This window comes from Falco rusticolus, chromosome 4, assembly GCF_015220075.1.
Source record: "Falco rusticolus isolate bFalRus1 chromosome 4, bFalRus1.pri, whole genome shotgun sequence".
In the NCBI taxonomy this organism is placed as follows: Eukaryota; Metazoa; Chordata; class Aves; order Falconiformes; family Falconidae; genus Falco; species Falco rusticolus.
The window spans coordinates 42,476,313-42,499,329 of record NC_051190.1 but is presented as its reverse complement, the minus strand read 5'-3'; the positions used below and the strand labels follow the sequence as shown (position 1 = coordinate 42,499,329).

General features: G+C 40.1%; 1 protein-coding gene across 2 annotated transcripts in view; it reads left to right on the top strand.

Moving 5' to 3' along the window:
* Positions 1-21,138, top strand: part of GRIN2A (glutamate ionotropic receptor NMDA type subunit 2A) — a 188,681-nt gene extending 167,543 nt beyond the window's left edge. Inside the window, exons 13-15 of one of the 2 annotated variants that reach the window (XM_037386722.1) lie at positions 10,685-10,923; positions 12,523-14,183; positions 17,433-21,138. In XM_037386722.1, the coding sequence (XP_037242619.1) occupies positions 10,685-10,923; positions 12,523-14,183; positions 17,433-17,448 (1,916 nt within the window). In that variant the 3' untranslated portion in view covers positions 17,449-21,138. Of the gene's footprint in view, positions 1-10,684; positions 10,924-12,522 lie in introns of both variants that reach the window. The other variant, XM_037386721.1, reaches the window with a different exon arrangement.
* Positions 21,139-23,017: the final 1,879 nt, after the last annotated feature.

Here is a 23,017-nt window from a genome sequence, read left to right as displayed (position 1 = left end):
AGGAGGGATGGGAAGGAGTTGCTGAGGAATTTAAAGAATAGCTACTCAGTTGTCTCAAAAATAGAATTATCCCCAAAATGTTTCTTCACTTGGTCTATGCAGGTTCATGCACACAGCCCAGTTCATAGGAAGCTGAGATGAATATGCATTTGTTAAGTATAAGAATAATTGCTTTGGACACTGAATCTTTTTAACATAGAGTTAGGAGCTGCTTTTTCTTGTATAAAGGATATGAATGAAGCATATTACTAGTGAGTTTTTCCCTTCTTAAATTTACTATCTGTACATCACATCTCATTATCCGTAAGAACTTCCAGCTGACAATTAGCATCTGCAGCTTTGTTTAAAACAGTTGATCATCAGGGTAATTCTCTAAAGCACAGTGGTGGTTGTGCTTTTTCTTGGCTTGCTGTGGTCACAAGACAAGATTTACATTGTTTTTTAACAGAGATATAAAAATATTTCTACCGAGACACAGAAGACTTTTTCTCAGTCTTCTGTTGACAAATAGAAGCACCCTGGAGTTCAAAAGCAGCTAAAATGATATGGCTGCTAAGAAGCAACACCATCATTTTGTTTGGAACTTCCACCCACAGCCGCAGGAATTTGTCAGAACAGAAATGTTGTGCACTGAAGAGTCGCATGATACGTGCTTTGATTTCTTTTATAAACCTCTGTAAAGAGCAGCTGGGCAAGCTGACATACCCAGAATCCAGCATGTTACCCTAGCAGCTGTCAACCACTTTTTTGCTCTAGCTTGTCACTTGGTAAGTGCAGTAAAGGCTCAGGCACACACAGCCTGCGTGGTGGAGCAGGGCTGTAGCTGCTGGACTGCACTTTGGGAAGGGCACCATCTTCCTCCAGCCTTCAGCAGTAGGAGCCCCTGGCTAGCTGTCTGAAGGCCCGAGTGCTGCTGACACTGCTCTGCCTTGGGCTGCATGCTGCCATTTCGAGCGAGTGGCACCTTCCTAAGGATATCCTGTCAAGTAGTTTGAAAGACATTCCTTCTGAAACCTATAGCATCATGTCTTTGGGATCTGGAGCAGAATCACTGGTGCCTAGTAGGTGAGGAGAATTTCTTTTTCATTCTCTCTCTCTGCCTTTCTCTTCTTTTTTCTTTTTTTTTTTTTTTATACATTTATTTGTGAGCAAATGAGATTATTGAACTGCAAATTACAAAACTGCTTTGGGATTAAGAGAGCAAAAGGGCTTCAGAGTGTGCATGGGATGGAGAGAAAGACAGCAAGAAGCCTCTAGCTATGGGGTATGCAGCAGAAATAGAGGGATAAAAGACGCATGGATGGAAAAGAGGAACAGAAAAACGCTGGGTAAAGAGGGCAAGATTGGGGAGAAGTAGGAGAATATCAGCCAGATGGCCAGGTTAAGCATCTGCTCACGTGAGGTACTTGTAATGCATTGTGCTACCTGCAGGTTACAAGGTCAGTTTAAACAACGGTCTGGGAAAAGATCTCCAGGAAAAGAGGGACAGATGATATAGCTCTGTTAAACCCTTAAAGCTGCAACCTTTAAAGCAATTAGAGACACAGAGATGTAAAGAAGAAAACTGGGTTTGGTTTCCGTATCCACAGAGAATTAGTTATCCCCTTCCTAATAATTTTCAGTTCTGGTTAATCTTTATGTGCTTTTAAGACAGCTTAGTACGCAAAGAATTATTTTCCTGGGTGGATAATTACTTCCCACTCCTTAGGGATAACAGGTAACTGTGGAAATGAGATTTGCCCCCTTACATCTGGAAAAGGAAAGCTCTCTGCTTTTTTTTTTTTTTTTTGATTTTTTAGCATAAACCTTCCAAGTTGCTGTCTAGATTTTAAGGAAGTGTAGCAGTGTGACTCACACTGGCTTTTAAAGACCAAGAAGGAAATATGTATGTGATTATAAGGACATATTTTCAGTACGTGCTGCACAGGCAGAATACACCCACAATCCCAGTGATTTTCTGTTTATATATTTAGTGTCCTCCTTAAGCAGTGGGTGGAACAAATGTGACTGGAGAGTGTGAGTGTATAAGTGGAGGGTGTTTGTGTAGCTGAACAAGAGTTAGAGGGATTGTAATATTGAAAGTCGTGCTTAGCAGTTCTGTTAATTCATCCTTAAATAATGGGGACATGCAGCGTGCCGTCATTAGCTCACAATAAGTTTATTGCTGTCAGTCATCTGTGTTCCTCTTGCTATTTTTACAGTAGGGAGTAACTCAGAAAATAAGAGAGATTGTTTTGGGGGATCTAGACTGAATTCAAAAAGTTTCTGTGCTTTTACATAATCTCTTCTATGAAACATGCTGCACGAATCATATAACCAGGTCACACTGAAATTGATGAGCTTATTGAACCAAATGCACATCAACCCATTTGCCTTCTGCCTCCTCTATGCATGACAAAGACCCTCCTGTGTTAGGGTCTCTAAGTGATGGGGTGCTACCTTTCTGCTCCAGCACTTAGTGAGACTTCTCACCAGAGTAAATGTGAAACAGGATGAACCTAAATTTTAAAAATACCATTTGTCCAGTCTGAATAATCAGATGATTCTACTGGTTCAGCCACAATCTCTTGAAGATGATGCCCTACATCTGACCAATCTGAAAGTACATATTTAACCCTTTTATTCAAGATCTGTAGTTGGTATCTGCCAGTTTTCTTTACTTGCATGCTGGCTTCTCAGGCTGAACCCCAGGTTATCACTTTGCACAAGAGCCACCACCCCTTGTACCATCAATACCAGCCGGTTTCTTTTTGCACCTTCTGCTCTGTCACCTGCACTGTGATCTCCTGCTGGGGTGGCCTCCTTCTGCCCTGCACGTGACACAGGTCTGGGGGACGTGCTGACACGAGAGGTCTGTTGTACTTAACCAATAAAACAACAAAGACGTCCGGCGGCAGCTTGGCTTTCTCCACTTGGACAGAGCATCCTTCCCTCACTCGCCCTAGGTGTGCTGCTGCTGAAAATGCAGACTACATTTCCGAGGGTAGGGTGCAGTGTGTGAAGCAACACAATATAGGAGAGCATTCATTTTTCCAGACAACTCTCATTCATGCCAGGCGATGGGTTTTGGACTCAGGAGGGTGGCTTGCCATGCAGCTGAAGTTGCCTATATGCCTGCTGCTGGACCCGGCGCTGAGGCAGGTGTATCCTACACTGGGGTTTCCACAGCTGGACTGGTCCCAAGTGCCTTTGTGCCATGGATCGCACGGCGTTAACCCAATCTCTCACCCATGCTGGAGAGAGCAGCAGCGCATTTTAGAAATGCCACTCTCAGAGAAACCCCCATTAGATGATTTTTGCCTCAGTTTGTTTCAGGTTTGCTGTTTCTCTCATGTTCTGTTGGCACCTCAGTGCCAGGCTGTGGTTTGCAATGAGGTGCAGGTACAGTTTGGCACCCTGAACCACCCTGAAATTGTCATTTGTGAACTGCATGTGAAGCGTTAAAAATCTTTTTTATTTGATCCAGAAGGGACATAGAAAATAGATTTCTCCTCCTTTTATGTGTGAGAATAAGTAAATAAGTTAAAATTAAGGTAAGAACTTGATGAAAATACACCTCCAGACTACCTAAGGAAGTAGTTGTGGCAGCCTGTGAAGCATCAGTGGTTATCTCCAGGAAGCTGTGGCTTTAACCTACATGGTTAAAGAGGAGTAAACCCATCTGTCTTTTAAAGAAGAAAAACAAGAACTCAGTGAATTACAGACTTTAGTGATTATAAAAATACTAAATCAAATTATTTAGCAGTTTAATTTGAACATTTGGAGGATAATAAGCAAATAAAAATAAAAAACTTGTTTTTCCAATTACAAATCTTGTAAAATTAATGTAATTACTCATCTGATAGGATAACTGTTCTTGCAGAGAACGTAGATAGGTGAAACACAAGTAAATAATAAATTCTTTATGAGGACTATTTCTGTTTCCTTTTCCACTCGGTCAGTGCTTTGACTGTCATCACTGTTTATATTTTGCTGCTTGTTCTTCCCTCACGTAACTTCTATTTAATAGCTTCTTGACAAGCATTTCTCATGTAGTAGCGCTAATTCCAAAGTCATATCTCTGTTATTATTTCTTCAATTTCCCTTCATCAAGCACTCCATCCAAACTTCTGCTGGCGGTATTTCTCCTGGGGGCTGGCGGGGCGCAGCACACCTTTTAAAACCAAATGGTGTCTCAGGCTTCTGACTGCTATTTTGGACTGTCGTGAGGCTGTGCTTAATCGAGCTGTATTCCCAAGTCACACTGAAACCCAGCCCAGGCTTGGCTTACTTCCCAAAAGTGAGGATCAAAGGAGGCAAATCAGGTTTTGCTTGATTTTGGGGGTATTTTTGTACCAGGATGAAGCTGGACCCACAGCTGCACTGGATGGGGCTGTGGGGAAGAGAGAGGTAAAAGCCCTGTGGCTGTGGGCTTGGAGAGGTGGGTGGAGGCACCGCCAGCCACGCAGCACTTCTGATGTTTGCTACTTACTGGCTATCAGTGTGCACTCTGGGTTTTGCCATCAGGAGGATGCATGGTTAGAGTGTCTGTCTCTGTCACTTTTTCCCACGTTTGTATCCTCAGGGAGCGGGGGAGAAGATGCTCAGGTGCCACTCAAGCTTCAGAGGTTTTGCTTTCTTTCCTGGAATGCAGCAGCAAGTTGATTTTATTATCTGCTTTCTAAATAAGCAGCAAAGAAGGTTACTCTAGTCTATTTTGTTCTTGTTTTGGATATAATTATAAGACTTTGTGCTTGCTTATTTCTGGCAAGTTTGTAGCTAGGGACATACATACTTGTTGTTGTCTATCAAAACCAAAAACCAAAAAGCTTACCCCAAACTGCTTTTCTATATATATATATGTGCAGAATGATGGATTAAGTGGGTTTGAGGCTTCTCTTTTTTATAAATAACGTGATTTTCAGTATGCACTCATCTTGCTGGACACATGTATGTAGAGGAAAACAAAATGAGATCAGTGAAATGACCCCAAGTCTGACAGCTTTAACTGCTAGTATCGCCTGGCTGGCCCGTCCCTGGGGCAGGCGCTGCCTCTTTTGGGAAGGTGGTTTAATGAGCAAAGCTGGCAACCAAGGGAGGATGCCAGAGCCTTACAAGATGCTGGGCCTAGGAAATGAAGGGAATCTGCGGATACCCGTAACCCCCCCTAAAAGAAACCCTGCGAGCTGACACGTCTCCAAGAGGCAGCCACAGAGACTACAAAAGGGCAGCATAAGGGCAGCATGGTTTTCAGCTCCAAGAGGATGGTGGCAGGTTCAGATGACACCACAGCCTGCAAAAACTGCCGAGGGCTATGATGAGGAAAAGCATGTGATTCTACCCTTTGATCTTTTCTGTGTCTGGATAATGAAGTTTTTATTTTGAAGAGATTGTTCAGGGGACACACTGGACAATTTATCACTCCTTCCCAGATGAAGTATGAAATACACTAAAGAAGCTGCACTAAAATGCAGACGAAAGGCACTTTGGGGATGTTCAGTCAATGACCAACTGGCACGTTTGTGTGCAAATAGCAGTCAGGGCAGAGAGCACCGCAGCCACAGGAGCAAACCCAGGAGAAATACAAATGGATCCCAGTACTCTTCGTGCTGTAACCTAAAAACATTGTAAATAGTCTTGAATTACCACTGAGAGCGCTAGAATTTTGCAGTTTATTAGAGAAGACCATACTGTGTTTTGAGTCAATAGTGCAGAGGCTTGACATTGCTTGAAATATGGATCTTTAAAATGCTTGCTTATGCTGACTCTTACACTATAAATGAGGCAGACTTTTTATGATACAGTGCTATAGAAATTTTAAAAATATCTTCATGTAGGCATCATGCAGTTATTTGTGAATTTTGCAAGTTAAATATACTGTGAACATATTAAACAGAAAATGACACCTTTTTTTCCCCCAAATATACTGGAGCTCTTAATTTTCTAATCTTGTACTATTGTCATGGCATACATTGTTGCTGAAATCTGCAACTATTCATTTAATTGTTAATCTAGTCCACATATGGATGGAGGTAGAAAATGACAGTGGCATTACAATCCTTCTAGTAAGTGCCTGAAGTGAAAACAAAAAGCCTTAAGATAAGTCTGATTAATATTTATAAGTCATTGACCCCCCCTCTATTAGCTGCGGACTTGAACTCCATTAACACCTGGTTCACTGAGGCCTGGCGTTTGTATATATTGAGCTTACTGACAGATTTCCAAGGTCTGCCTTACACAATATTTGGAGCTTTTACTTGCTAATTAGAATTATGCATAAATGGAAATGACCGAACTGTCCAATGCCTGGTGATCACAAATCACTGGCCTTTCAGTTGCCAAAAGAGTATATTGCTATAGGGGTCTTCACCCTATACATTGACCTCAAGAGTTAGACCACCCAAAAGGATTTTGAAGACAACTAGATTCCTCCAAAAAGACTTGATTCTTTTAAATATTTTTTGCTGAATAGAAGTTTAACTAGCCTCGAAGTTCAATGTTTTGAATTCCAACTCCAGGCAAAGTTTGGAAGTGGCTGATTTTTATAAGGAATGAATCAACAGCCCAGCTAAAAATATCCTCATACCTGAGGATTTTGTAATAAAAATGTAATGCCTTCTGTAAATATCTTGGGGAAAATGTAATGGGAAGGAAGAGCAATAAATAGATTGGGGATTTTTGCCAGTTTTATAGGGTCAGCATTAGTGAATTGTTATTACAAGGTAATTAGTAACTGCTTTGTCTGTGTTTCTGTGTGCGTACACAACACGTGTGTATAAATATATGCTGTAAATGGTAACTAATTTCTATATAAAGACCAGAATTACCAGCCTAATCTGTCCATTCCCAGGTAATATCATTTCATAAATATGACAATCCAATGGTTCACAGTGCTTTGCAATCTATAAAATTGTGGATTACTTTTGGGTGTTAATTAACAGTGATTTCTGTAATTATCAGATATAATGGAAGCAGTATCACAACAGCAGGATATGCAAGAGACTGGGATGCTTTGTTCGCCATAGCTTGCCAGGGCACTGTCATTTATCTCAACTCAAAACAAGCTTAGTTGGTTTCCGTAGTGATGTTTTTGGAAAGGTTAGTGGATTATCAATAGATACTTTAGATGTACATGCCAAAGGGAAAGAAACGCGGAGGAAACTGTAATAAAAAAAAAAAAAAGGTTTAAATTCCTTTGTGGATTTTGTTATGAATCATAAAAGGGCAGAGCAGTCAAATCAAATTGATGTTTGACAATCATGGGAGATACGAATTTTCCTGTGGGAAGTAATGAGGGCTGATTGTCAGAGCTGTAGCTACTAATGCACAAACCAGAAATATTGCTCTCTCTTTGGACTTGGGTTATTTTCTCCTCTATAGCCTCTGTGAATTTTATTCATAGACCTTGGGGAGGACTTGAAAGAGAGACAAGGGGAACAGTCCACTGAGGTTTAGCAGAACCAAAGAAATCCAAATGTTCTAGGGTATGGAAATGCAATAATGAACCCCAATTATCTATGTAGTGGCAGTGTGCAATAGCTACACTGTTACAATTACTAATATATTGTCCTTCTGTCCTGCATTAGAAGACTTCTAAAGATTTAATAGGATTGACTTTCTTCCTTGGGGATGCTTTTAGGTATTTTGAAGATTGAACACTGTAATTTGGGAGAAGATACACTGCCTTTTCCAGATGTAAAGGTTTTACCCATGCCTCAAGCACAAAACAACTCAGAACTAGGAACCAAATAATCTCTCTCACAAGTCTGTGAAAGGCCCTTGCTAAAGTGCCTCAGTACTTGTCCTTTCTCCTTCAATTTTTCCTTCATGTTCTATGAGAAACAATTTCTCCATCACAGTCTTGTGTTCCGCTTCCGGCTCACACATCCAAATTATCTGTGGGCTGCAGCCTTCCTACTGCCCTGACACTCTGTCCTGCAAAATGCTCCTGCACAGCAGGTCATTGATCTTCTCATCTAGCTTGAGGGTAGCTGAAATGTCAGTATAGCTTCTAGCCATTTTTTTCTGATCTTTACTCCAATGATGTATGGATTCTAATACTGAAAATGTATTCCTTAGTTACTGGATAAGGATTAAGGCTCTGTAGCATGGGAATTCTTCCCTGAAATTGAAGCCATATCCTAAACTGGGAAATGTACCAAGCCAGCTAATACTGTACTTTCTGGCCCTCTGTATTGTCTGCTGTATTTTCTAGAAACAGTGACATTTATGTCATTAAAAATAATAATAGAATTTGTCAGCTGACTATATCCCCAAGAGAGTAAAAAGGTATGTATGCACATGCAATGCCTCAGTAAGAACAACCCTAAATGTCTGAAAATGAATATACCGTGCAATATAAAATCCAGTCTTGGCTGGAACAGTTAGAGTTTCTTGCACACCCCTGTCCACGCTGGCAGGGGCAAGCACTGCTAAGTGTCCTTCATCTGAGGCCAAACCTCCTCAGTGAAATACAGATTCTAAGTCTTAGAATATGCAACAGAGGGGGAGTGTGGATCTGCTTCCTTAGCTTTAAGTAAATGAAGAGTTTTAATGGCAATAAGCATGTGGCATAGCCAAACCAGAAACTAGGAATGCTCTGTTTCAAGCACGAGATGTTTATTTTCCTGCTGCTGCCCAGGAGGCAGGCAGGGCACAGCAACAGGCCAGAGGAGACTGAGGAGAAAGGCTGGGGGGAGCAGAGGGCAGCGGGGGGCAGAGGGAGGTGCACAGGGCACGACGAGGGAGAAGGCTTGGGGTACATGACGTGGGAAGGGATTGAAGTTACTGCATCACCCAGGTCTCTAGGGGGAAATGGAAAATGAAGAGAGACAGAAAGCCGGGAGGAGAATCATATTTGAAAGGTACTGCTAGTTACAATAAAATTCTTAAAAAGGAAACTTGAAGAGGAAAAGGGGCGGACTGTATTCTTGCAATTCCAGGCATTAAGTGACTGTTCTATAGAAAAGCAGGTGGTGTATGAAACACAACAGACTTTGTTAATGCTGTATCATATGCAGCCATTTTCCCTCACTTGCTGCATGTGTTGCATGGGTAAAGCTAGCCAAGCTTTCCATTTCCAGTGTAACGTCACGGCAACCTTCAGACACAATGCTTTGGGTGATTTTACATCCAGTGCTGGTGGCTGCCATTGCTTTGCCATAAATAAAAGTATTATGGGGAAGAAAACGAGAAGGTTTTGATAAATGTCTTTTCTTTCTAAAGTGCTTGTAGATCAGACGGTGGTTTAAAACTGCATCCCTGAATCAGTTCACCTACCACTGAAATGCAGCCATGAGAGGAAATGTGACTAACGCCGATTGCAGTGGTGGCCCGGTGCAGCCAGCTGTTGGACCTGGTTGCTCCTGCTGAATTTTTAAACTTACCATTTAATCTTTATTGTTTGGATGGTCTGTCTTTTAACATTAAAAAAAAAAAATCTTCTTGGGCTGGGAGGCTGGAGAAAAATATGGAAGGAATATTTGGATGCAAAGCATATGTAGACAGCTGGATTGTAAGGTTATCTGGTTAGTGGCCATTCAATATAAAAAATTAAACAAGAGACAGGAACACTAATAAATCAAATCCTCAGACACTCATACCCTAGGGAACAAGAGATACCAGAGGTCATAGCAGAGACCAGACATGTCAGGAGAGGTTCAGCCACACCATTGCAACTTATATGAAAAGGGTAAATACGGTTATTGTGGGTGTCTCTTACAGGAAAGAACAAACTTCTTATGGCATGTTTTACAGGGATTGTGAGAACATGTGAAATGTAACCTGCAGCGTTTAGGGGGAGGGCCAGAGGGAGGGGTCAGAATGGATTAGGGAGGAACAAATACAGGAAAACGGAGAGGAGGGAGCATAAAAGGGTCTGGTTGTGTGTCAGGGTGCGTGTCTGACCGAGCCCTGTGGCTGATCGCTATGGCCTGTCCCATCTCACTACTCGACTCAGTTCCTAGCTGGCTTTGATGTGGTCTTGCTTTCCATTTGGGACTTCTGGAAAGACCCGAGGTGCAAGCCAGATAAGGGGCATGCAGGGTCTGGGCACAGGTGTGCACAGTGTGTGAGGGCTCTGCAGATACTTGTGTTTGTGAATCACACGAGTGACGGCGTGTGCACGTCTCGCTAGCAAACTTCAGTCCTCATCAGCTGGCAGGAGAGGAGGATCAGGCCATCCCTGTGTGTGTTGGTGCTGCTCGTGTACCGCTGGCTGCCAGGGTCTGGGTGTGTCAGCGCCCCTGCAGCACACGGGTGGGCTGGCGGGAGCAGCGCTGGGGGGACCCTCGGGACTGGGACTGGGACTGGGACTGGGACTGTGATGGGAGGAGCCTCCTGGCTGTGAGTGTGCACCACGTGCAGCTCCCATGGATGGGGCAGAGGATCCCCCTGGGACGGGAACCCTCCAGTTCCACTCTCTGTAACAAGTGATACTGGTTACAGCAAGCAGAAGAAAGTTTTATCCAAATTGCAGATCCTAGAGCAGCCAGCTTCCCACGTAATTTATGAAATCTGAGGACATCTGAAACTGAAAGGGTGCTGTGAGTTGAAATCTGCTATATTTGCAAATCCGAAGTAGATAAGACTAAAGTGCTTCACAAATGAAACATTAAATGGTGCTGTATTTTTAAACTTGCGAAGACGTTTGAATACTGTGAGCAGTAATTGCATTCTAACCGGTTTGACTGTGTTCTCTCCCCAGGAGAAATGGAAGAGTTAGAAACCCTGTGGCTGACTGGTATTTGCCACAATGAGAAGAATGAAGTAATGAGCAGCCAGCTGGACATTGACAACATGGCAGGAGTGTTTTACATGCTTGCAGCAGCCATGGCGCTCAGTTTAATAACCTTTGTGTGGGAGCACTTATTTTACTGGAAACTTAGATTCTGCTTCACTGGAGTCTGCTCAGATAGGCCGGGATTGTTGTTCTCAATCAGCAGGGTCAGTATGATATTAATTTTCCCCCTTCAGGCAACAGACAAACACTACCTCCCTAAAATATTATCTCTCCTTTTATTCCCACTTGGACACTTGACATACATGTTAGAACATCAACGTGATGCTCTAGATTGGTCAATAGGCTTAGGATGGGCTTACACTCCATGTACTTTTGTCAGTTGGATTATTCTAGGGCATGGATTATCATATGCCAGGATAATCAGTAATCAAATGCTGAAAAAAAATACAGTTAGGGAAAATTTTGACGAAATGGTAGAGCGGCTCATATGCAGGAAATAGATTAATTTCCACAAAAAAATCCAAACAAAGTAAATACTAAACTGATGACAGATATTAGCTCTCAGTTTTGTGTATTTATTGACAAGTAGATTTTAAGTGATAAAACACAAGAAATATTTTTATAAGCTTTTCTTGATAGCATTCTTGAATAAATCTTATAGGAAAAGGTCAACACAAGCATCATTTATGTTTGATTAGACACTAACAGGTTTTAATGATAACTTTACCAAACCGCAAGGAGATTTATGTATCCAAGAAACTGATACTTGAAAAATAAAGGAAGTATGTGCTTGTTCTTATACTTTAGACAAATTAGTTGGGTTTTAGGGTTTTTTTTTTTTGTTTGTGGGTTTTTGGTTTTTTTCAAACACATAGTACTTTCATTAGGTAATCAATTTTGCTGGATTTTTTACACAGCTGAGGAGAACTGAAAATGATACTAAAATGCTCAATTCCTTTAAAAGGTGCTGAAATTACCCTGTTGAGTAAATGGGATTGTATTAGAACTGCTTTACAAACACTGTGCCCTACCCTGTTGGGGGTTGTCTAGAATAGTGTATACACTTTAACCTCCACATTTTACATTTGAACTTTGTACATCTGGCCTTTTACATGTAAAATTCTCCTAACCAATGCAAGGAAAGGAAGTACTTATTTCAAAGGCAAATTTCTGAGAATTACAAGGTCACAGGGTCAGAAATGTCAGTTGAGCTCACAGGCGAGACTGAAGAAGTTGGAGTTAAAAGATGGACTTCAGCTTTTTGCTCAAAATTAACTCAAATTCAGGCTTTAGAAAGAGCTGGGATTTTTTTCATACATACTAAGACAGGAAACAGAAAAGCTAAAATTTGATGACTAGAAGCATTTTTATTTCAGTGAAAGTGAAGGGTGCCTTAACTTCCAAGAAAATAGGCTGTCTGCAGGCTTATCTAGAGGGGTAACTTGATCACTGGTTTAAATAAAGGGTTTCCATTACTGAAGGTTACCTACATTCTGTAACTTGGAGACCTTTTGGGCGCCCTTTTAACCTTGTTTTCTGGAATAAGCAGGAGAGGCCAACACGGACCACTGGTTTGTAAAATACTGGCAATTTTTCTCCTTTACAGTTCCATCAGATAAAGCAGAAGTTATTTTTCCATATCACTGTAAGGAAATGCTAAAAGGGTAGATATGTGCTTTTAATCTTTCCAGTCATTAGATAAGCAATGCTTAATTTTTCTTTATTGCTAATTAAAAATAGAATGGAAGTATGTAAAATTTGCACCTAGTGATTTAATATGTTTTATATTACTCATATTACAGGGTATTTACAGCTGCATTCATGGAGTACACATTGAAGAGAAAAAGAAGTCTCCTGACTTTACTTTGACCAATTCCCAAACCAACATGTTAAAACTACTGCGAACAGCAAAAAATATGACCAATATCAATCCTTCAAGAATTAACTCCCCCAAAAGAACAGCTGATTTTATTCAAAGAGGTTCCTTGATTATGGACATGGTCATGGATAAGGGAAACTTGATATTTTCTGATAACAGATCCTTTCAGACAAAGGACAACTTTTTTAGTGACAACATGAGTGAACTGCAAACACTTCCTAGCAATCGACACAAGGACAATCTTAACAACTATGTTTTCCAAGGTCAGCATCCTCTCACACTGAATGAATCCAATCCAAACACAGTAGAGGTTGCGGTAACAGCAGAAACAAAAGTGAACTCCCGACCCAGGCAACTTTGGAGGAAATCTGTTGAATCTTTACGTCAAGAATCTGTACGTCAGAGCCAAGGTTCCCAGAGAGACAATGGGTCAGATGAAAATAGGCAGCTTTCACTGAAAAGCCAAAGATACCTTCCTGAAGAGATTGTCCATTCCGATGTATCAGAGACATCAAGCCGAGCTACTTGCCATATGGAACCTGAAAACAACAACAAGCACCACAAAACCAAGGACAATTTTAAAAAAAGGACAGTAGCATCAAAATACCCAAAAGACTGTAGTGAAGTGGAACTGACATATCTGAAAACCAAACAGAGCTCTCCACGGGATAAAATCTACACGATTGATGCTGACAAGGAGCCAGGATTCCGCTTGGACACACCTCAGTACATTGAAAACATTGTCCTTCCAGAAACTATAGAGTTTCCTGATGTTTATCAAGATCACAATGACAACTACAGGAAAGCAGAACATGCTAACAGGACTCCCTCGCATAATGAAGACAGTCTTCCAAATAATGACCAGTATAAACTTTATGCAAAGCACTACACTTTAAAAGATAAAAATGCTTCCCTAGTTGACATGAACGATAGATACAGACAGAATTCCACCCACTGCAGGAGCTGTCTTTCCAATTTGCCCACTTATGCGGGACACTATTCGAGCAGATCCCCCTATAAATGCGACGCATGCTTGCGGATGGGGAACCTCTATGATATTGAAGAAGATCAGATGCTGCAGGACACAACGAACTTATCACTTCCTGAAGAAATCTATGAGCATAGTTGGTCACATAACAACGCTCCACAATACCATAAAAAAAATAAGTTGAGGATTAGCAGGCAACATTCTTTTGATAATATCGCTGATAAATCCAGGGAAATTGATATTGGAAGACCTTCTCGTAGTATAAGCTTGAAAGAAAGAGAGAAATTTCTACAAAGTAGTCCATATGCAAGCATGTTTAGTGTTCCCTCAAGCAAACTGTTGAGCAACAAGGCCTCACTCTTAACTCATGCTCTAGAGGACAGTAAGCGGAGCAAGTCGCTGTATCCTGTTCACTCAGATGACAATCCCTTTCAGCACTCGTATCGTGATGAGCAGCACTTGTCTCTTAGGCGAAGTCCAGCTGATCTTTATAAACATTCATTACCAACAAGAGGAAGAAATGATAATTATTTAAGGTCATCCATAAAGTCTACAGCATCATACTGTTCCAGGGATGGTCGGATCCATAATGACATGTACATTTCAGAGCATGTTTTGCCTTACGTTGCAAATAGGAATAGCTTGTACTCAACTCCAAGGGTTTTAAATTCCTGTAGCAATAGACGTGTGTGTAAGAAAATGCCTAGCATTGAATCAGATGTTTAAATTTTCCATGAACACTTTATCTATAGGGAAAAAATAGTTGCCACCATCTTAGAGGGAGAATTTATCCTTTAACAGTATCTTGCTATGGTAAATGATACAGAAACCTCTCCCTTCCCCAATGTACTTTTGTACCTGAATAGGCAAACTAGTAGTATGCTCTCAACCATCCTTTTAAAATGTCTTGTTGAAAAGGATAAAAAATAGCCATTTATGTATGCTTTATATATAAATGGCAAGCTGTACTGAAATAGCCCCAGTATATGTTGGCAACTATGCTGTTTTGTATCTAATTATTTTACTATTTTGGTCATTCTAATTTATGTTGCTAAGTATCATTCAATGTACTTTTGTCCTTAGAAATGTTTAATGATTTTCTAGTACTGGATAAGCAATATGGTATGCATGTAGTATGACACAGACAAAAAGAATTAGGAATGCATTTGCACAGATTCAAAAGTAAGACTCTTAAGAACAGAAAGCTAGACTTTCAAAAATATATTTTAGCTTCATAATCATTTTCAAAGCCAAATAATAATTAAAAAAAACCACGCCCCTGGACCTTAATTAATAAAATACAGTGTGTTAGCACAAAATTAGGATGTTTGTTCTAGAATACAGAAAAGAAATGGGAAGGCTGTAGGCCCAGCCATGTGAACTGCTGTGTACCACCAGGAAGCCCCATGGATATTGGTTAATGTTAATGTACAAATGCTTTTCTTACATTCCACATGCACTTGCCATTGCAAACTAAGCTCACTGGAAAGTCTGCAGTCATCTTGTCAGAAATTTCACAGCTGCCTAATCCAGAGTATATATTTTTAGATATCACTATACGGCACTTACTATGGAGCTGTGGATTTTATTAGTAACCTTGAGGCCTAATATGTATGTAAGTTTGCATTTGCCCCTTACTGGTGATTACTCAGGGTTGTATAGTATTTCTTTTATTCCTTCAATTCCTAAACCAAATCCCAACCCACTGTAGTTCTTTGTTCATAGTGTAGTAGTGACATCTAATTAATTGTGTGTTAATAGTATTTAAGCTGCTAATGCAGTATCAAACACCGACAGACATATGTTCAGTGTAATCAACGAGGAGCACAATACCATTTATTTGCATACGCAGTGAAGGATTAACACCTTTTGAGGGACTTCTTCCTTCCAGAATATTGTGCATATTTGTTGAACATCAGACCATTTTTTTTTAACCTCTCCGATGAAGTCTGTTATATAAATTGAATATATGCACACACAATTAAGGAACAGTATCTTTATTATCACTTACTGGTATGCAAAGTTATTCACATAACAGGGATGCAATGTTGTATTACTTTTACTTCTAGTAAAGATCAATCAGATTATTTCACAAATAAAATATCTGCTACACACCCCTCCTTACCCCCTGGGGAAACACAAAACCACTAGATTTTGACCATAAGGGAGGGTGGAAGGGAGGAGAGGAAGCCTTTCATGAGAACAGTCTACAGTTGTAATTACGTTTAAACTGAAGTAAATGTAACTGCTGATACATTTAACTACTGACAGCATTCCACAGGTGGTGCTCTCCAGTTCTCCTGCTACTCTGAGAATTGCTGTAGGGTTTTTTGTGTAGAGGCAGCTGAGACTATTCAAACATTATTCCCTCATTTCACTGAGGAGCAGCGAGCAGGGAAACCATTGTGAATGGGGAAATGTGAGCGTTACCCTAACTTTTCTCTGACCTGAATGAAGCATGGTGAGATTTGGGCTTCCTAGTCCCTTTCCAGCTTCCAAAAATCTTAGTATACATTTTTATAAGTATGTTCAGAAAGCATATTTATGGGTATCTGTACAGCCTCCAGAACAAATATGTTTTGAGTATTCTTTATTTGACATTTGGTCACAATTACTGGCCCTGATCCACATGATATGCTTTCTGGTTCCTCACTAGATCCAGTTTCTGCAAACAGAAGATCCTTACCTGCCTTTAGAGAGAGTCACCTTTTGTAGGAACAGTTGTATGAGCCAAGCCAGGCGAGGGTGTTTATGGGATCAGCACTACTTTTCATGAACCAAAACTTTTTCCCAGAGACATGGGGATACAATTGTTCTTAGGTCTACAGGACGGCAAATGCACTGAAGACATAAATATTGTTGTAATGAGTTTAATAAAAATATTTCAGACAAATTTTAATTTCCAGTTCAAATCATAGTATATTAAATAGCTCAAAATACTTAAGATTTTATCTGGTGTGTTTCAGCAGATATGGTATTTGTCGATATCATACCAAAACCTGCCATGCAGATCACTGAGAATTTTATGAAGTGAATCCTAAAACTCAGTGGTGGCTCTTGTTTTTCGCATCATCTTAAAGCTCTCAAAATATTTGCTGATTGCTCCAAGTCTTTGGTATCATCATCTCTATCAAACTAGGCACGCATAATTCAACATATACAAGTACTGTATGTGAGATTGTGGGAAAGAAAAATTCCCATTTACAACATTTCTAAGTAAACTCTTGAGATCCAAATGTAACCATCCTAAATCCAGGTGGATTTATCCTTCTGTAAAAGGTACAAGCAAGTTAGCTGGAAAGAAATACATTATTGCAGTGTTTGCTTTTTCTGATTTGAGCAGATTTCTGGTGACTGTAGAGTTTTATTGTTACTAGCCGCAAATACATGATACAACCACCTCCCCTAAACCAAAGCAAATTGAAGAGACAGAGGGAAAATTTGATAATGTTGCACAGCAGTTGTTCACATGGAAATAAAAGGTGCTGCCTTAAAGGAGAAAACCCCCACCCCCAGATACTGAAAGTAGAGGGAATAAGAATCTGCATGCATTTGTTGTTTTGATCTTGGCATATAATATGAGCGAATAAAGGGGGAAGAAAAGGCTACAGGGTAGGGCTGTAGGCGAGTAGCTGGTATGGTTGCAGATTTATACCTGTAAAGAAGAAGCAGCCAAGAAGTTGAAGAAAAATCTTCAACAGTAGAGCCACAAGCCACAGCTTGTGAGACTCAGCCATAGAGCGTGTGGAATTCTGAATATTGCCTGAGCTTTGTTGATATATTTGCACTGACTTTCAATTAAACTGAGATCAAGACTTTCTGTATTTCCCTCTCTCTCACTCTAGCTGCTGCTATTCTTGAAGAGGAGAAAAGAATCTTCCTGCATAAGTGGCCATCCTTTCTGTACCTTTCTGGATGGTGCTGGTGACTTGTTACATTTTCCTGATTACAGCTCTAGCAGTTTGTTGGTCATTCCTTTCACCAAGATTTCCCGTGACTCCAGCTGGAACTGAATCAGGCTGTAAATGATATGGGCCATTCTTGGTAGCATGTCCTGTAGTGTTACACTGCTCCTGGACGACAACTTTTATGGAGGCAGGATATTGAATTGCTGAGGAATGGAGTAGGTACATGGAGGTAAAACCAGCTACATAGACGTACCTGCCTCTTGCTTTTTTTCTCTTTTAAAGACATTGTAGAATTTCTTCATGTTTTTGTCTTTCCCTTCTCACCGCAGTAAATTTTCCTTTTTCCTTTCAAATGGATTTTGTGTTCTGCTTGTGTTTCTTAGAGCAGTGTAGCCACCCACTAACTTAAACGCATGGAAATAAGATATTTTAATATATAAGGTAAAATTAAGGAAAATTAAGAGGTTTTGTATTTCTGGAAAATTTATTTTAATGTTTTTGCAGCTTTTGCTGAGAATTCCTTATTCTGCTATCTAAGAAGCTCAATTAGGAGAAAGAGTGCTGCGGACAAACAGAAACCAAACCACCACCAGCTCACTGTGTTTTGGCAGCATCTCATAAATACATGTCTCTCTCTGATCTTTCAGGAATACTTAGGAGGTGAAATAAGGCTCACAAGGAAAATCAGGGGTGTATTTTTCTTGGTGAAAATATACCTTTTTAGAGGAAATCTTTTAAAGGAAGCAAAAACTAGAGCTGTGTGTAGCTTTAGGTTTCTGTGCTGGAAGGCTAAGGTCTTTCTGTTGCCAGTGAGGAGAGGGAGAGAAAGCTCCCCGGGGAAGGTAGTTCAGAGCACTGAAGGCTTAGGAGCTGGTGTGTGTGTGATGTGTCCTGAAAGATTTTACCTCTCTCTTTTGACCTTTTAGAAAGTATAGGCTCCTAACTTAGGCATCTCAGTTAGGTGGGCTTAGAAAAGTGATGATCTATTTAACCCCAGCCTCAAAAATCCACTAGTTAAATCTGCAAGTGAGCACCAAGTTAAACCTTGCAGGTGCATATAGGTTCCTGTGCTTATGCGACTAGTTACTAAGGTAGCACCTGTCGTTCGTGGGTTTTGCAGTACTCCCAGCCTAGTCGGTGTCATTGTTTTCTTTATACCACGTGACTATTGAGCATGAAATAGAAGTGTCAGAAACTATTCCTTGTAGAATAACTTGCTATTTTCATATTTCTGCAGTGTTAGCATATGCATCTTAGTGATGGGGAAGAGTTTGGAACTGCTCCTTCCCTTGCTGGGTTCATCAATGTAGAACAGGAATTGTGATATGAATCTGAGGGTCTAAAAGTCAGCTTGCATGTAGGAAGAATTCAAGGGGTGAAACTTTTTGTTGTTTTACATTGCATTTAAGGTGTTTCATATAAAAAACCTAGTGAAAGCAGATCTTTTATGGCAAAATCCTTTCTTAGTTAATATAGAACAGTAACTATCCTGTGGTTTGGCTAGATTGTGTTAAGTGTTAATCATCACATAACGTGCTTCTTTCAAGGTGGAGTGTCATACACACTCTTGCTAAACTTTCCCTTTCCCAGCTGTAGCCCTATCTTAGCTCGAAAGTCCCTTTAAAGTAGGTATCTTTCCTGTATAGGGCAATCTGTTTTGCAACATAAAAATTGTTTTCCAGTGATACACTTAAATTGTTTATTTTAGTAATGATATTTTTTTTGATCTGAACTTCCTTCCATTGAGAGCTGAGCCTTCAAAGTATAACAGTGCTGAAGGAACTTCTGAAAGAACTTAAAGGCCTTTTAAAATATGACTTATGATATGAGCCATTTCCCTGCCCAAACTCGCCTGTGTTGTCTTATTTAAATGTATTAGCAATGTATTATTGTCCCTAGGAGGGACGGTATTACTATCCCTAGGAGGGAGCACAGTTTAATCACAGATGTGTGTTTATTTGTGGACATAAGTGCAGGTACAGACAGGGGTACGGTGTGGTAGAAGAAAGGCTCAACCTGCTCTGGCTGCAGTCACCTGTGAAGCTGTGGTTAAATGGTGTAGCCTCAAGCCCGTCACGTCTCCTACATTGATCATGCAGACTTTTCTGTCTGATGTGCATGTATTGTACATAGTGTAAACTTCTTGTCGATGCTCAGCTTTCATTGTGGACTTAATCCCATGTTCACCCTCATTATAGTGTCGCAGCACTGTTTGTGGGATGGAGAGGTGGCTGTTTGTGCTCTCTAGTGTCTGTTGTCCTGTTATACAGGAGCAGAAATCCTGCCTTGCTCCTCTCTGCTCTGCTGGGGAGAGTTGCTGCACTCTTTGTAAATAAGCTCCTCATTTATTTCACCACAGTCAAGCTTTTTTTTTTTTTTTTCCTGCTTCTCTCGACCTGTGTACAGAGTATGCTCTCTAAAAACATGTGCTCTTCCAATGTCCTGCAGTTTGGAAGTCAGGATTACAAGTGTGCATTGCCCTGCAATGCAGTGAAAATGCATTTAGTCTTTCTTGCAGGTTCATGAGCTTTTTTGTTACATACTGCAGAGTATATCTGCTGTGGTTGAAACATTTTTTTAGATGGATGCCAGTCTTACAGCTGTAAGAATTCACTGTTGATTTTGTGATAATTTTGTCATATCTATAATTTAAGAACCAGAAATAATATAAGAAAATTCAGTTACCTCACCATTTACCAGGTTTTTTGTTGTTTTGTGCTTAAATGACACTTTTTACTCCTTTTGCGTAATTCTTTACCTGTGTTGAAAACAACGCTAAATTAGTAGAGAATATAAACATGCTGTAACACTGTCATGCAATACCTTTATTAGTAGATAACCACACTAAATATAATATTACATATTTAAAAGCGAGATGGTTTTGACTTTCCAACTCTTAAAAATAGTGGTGATAAGCAGTTATACTCTAGATGTTTTGTCCTTTCCCTTTTGTATTAGTATGTTTTCACTAATATATTTCACAAATTATATTTCTATGTGCACGTTAGAAAACTGTGAAAATAAATACCAATAAATATTGTGATACTTATTCAGTGCACTGTAAAGTTCCAAGTGAGATGATACTTTGCTTGGGAATTGATGACGGTTTCCTCACTTCTCATAAATGGTACTAAGCTTTAATGTGGACAAATGGTAATATTTACAGTGACATGAAATTTTAATGGAGAATGTCTTGTTTTGCACTTCTAGTACTATTATAAGAAATGATGTTTTTCTCAGCAAATGCATTATGAGAATACTGTTTTTATTTGTTTTGTGCATTGCAGTACATAATAGCAGTTTTGAAGAGATTTGTGTTACATCACTACTACAGGATTCTTTAGTCTTATAATTTTTATTGAGCCCATTTAGTAATGGTGTTTAATGGCAAAAACCTTTCGGAAATATGCTTTGGCTTCTGTTTCACATTGCAAACCTGCACTTGGACTCATAGTGATGCAGTTGAAGGCCCTCATGAGGTTGCTGCGCCTTCCCCTTCTACTGGGGAGGGAGACCTTTCTTTTTCACTGTTGGGACAAGATTAGAATATTTTTTTTTTGAGAAAAAATTTGGAGAATGTGTTGTGCAACATTTGAAGTGTAAATAATCTTCAAAAGAGGAAAAAAAAATAGTTGGAGGTTCACAGATATCCACACTAGTGGGTGGTCTGTGGTGGGCTGCAGGGTGTGTGGTTTCTGGAGGAAATGATAATTTTTAAAGTGATTTGAATTCTACTTACGTTTCTGAAAGTCACTGAAAAAAACAGGAATTTTCTTTTTTTTTAAAGCCAAAGTCTTTATGTTGTCGTACGAGGTTTCACAGGATAATGGGCCAAAGAATACAATTAAATATGCAAAAGGTTAATCCTATGGAAAAGGGTATCCTGTCATCTTGATATGCACAAGCATATTAATGGTAATAGGAACAATGTGTGTAATTTTCCTGTATATTGCTATGTAGGTTGCACTATTTTGAATGATACAAGCCTGATATTGTAATTACCAAATACCATAAGAAGCTGTTTATTAATAGTTTAAACTTGTTAACCTAAATATATATACAGTATACACACGCGTGCGTGCATACACTTTCCAACCTAGCCATGTGTGAGTAATCTCCCAAAGCCGTGGGACACATTCAGCAGCACTTTATTTTAAGTCATTCCCTTATTTCTTTTCCAAACCTCCTAAATCCACAAATCCTCTAGAAGCGTTTATTGCAGTTTTTGATACCAATTACAAAAGAGGCTAAAGAACTTGCTGGGATCAGGCTTGCATTGTGCTAGGACATCTGCAAACACATCGGAGGAGAGTTCCTGCCGGTATTCGCTATAAATAGCAAAGCCCTAGGCAAAGGATGGCTCCTCATCCTGGCCTGAAAATTCATGGCCAGAGAGGAGCTATTGGCCTGGTGACTGACTTTAACATCCCGTGTTAGCCTACGCGATCCACAGCTGGTCGTTAAACATGGTACTTAATGTAGCTGAGGAAGGGTGTGTAAAATGGAAGTTCCCAGGGAAGACCAGCTGGTGTGTGCCCCGGGTTCTGCCCTGCAGACTGGGCGGTTCGCAACCCCGGGGTGCACAGCGGCGGCGGCCAGCCCTGGTGCTTGGTGGTCACTTTTCTCAACACACAGGTGTTTGAGCTCGTTGTTACTGACGGTGTGGAGATTTTAACCAAGAGGTGGTTGTGGTATTCAGCTTCTTTTCTAAATTTACAGTGCTCTAACTAAACCTTATGACAAAAAAATACCTCGGAATCATTTGTTTGAGGTAATTCCTGAGCTTTTTTCCAAAGGGAGTGTTGGATAGTTATTAATTTTTCAACCTTGACTGAGAAGCCAAAAATTCTGTATGGTCAAGTTTTGTCTGCAGTTCATCATGAGTGTGTCTTGGAAAAGAACTTGGTTCCAAGTCCTTCATCTGCAAGAAGAAAAATTTTGGTTAGCTCCTTTTTGCCTGGCCTAGGTCTGGATTCAAAACTTAGCAAAACACCTTTTGACTTAAATAGGGATGTGTGAGCGAGCAACGGGCGAGCAGATCCTCAGTGCAGATCAGGCTCAGAATTAAAAAAAAAGAGTACCAAACCTCATGTTGCAAAGGTATGGAAGTTGTGTCATGTATGATGTGAAGCTAGGAAGGACACTAGTGCAATTTTTAATAAGAACTGTTTACAGTTTATACTTGATATCAGCTATAATATTTTGAAATAGTCTTATTCATTTCAGCACGTCCATTTTGCACTGATGAAGAACAGCTTGATCTCTCTGTCTTCACACCTCACGCCCACGTGCACATGCACAGTATAGCTTGTGTCTTCCCTGTTGAAACCAGAAGGTACCACCAGAATTCATTAATGTGTTAGGCAAACTCCTACTTGATTCTTAACTAAGTATGCTATTTTTATGCACAACTTGCATCCATACATTTCAGGTTCTCTCAGAAGCACTTCACCTGTGAGTTAATAATGTCAATTTTTAGTTCATCAGATTCAAATTTACGCTAAACCTGAAGGGCATTTTGT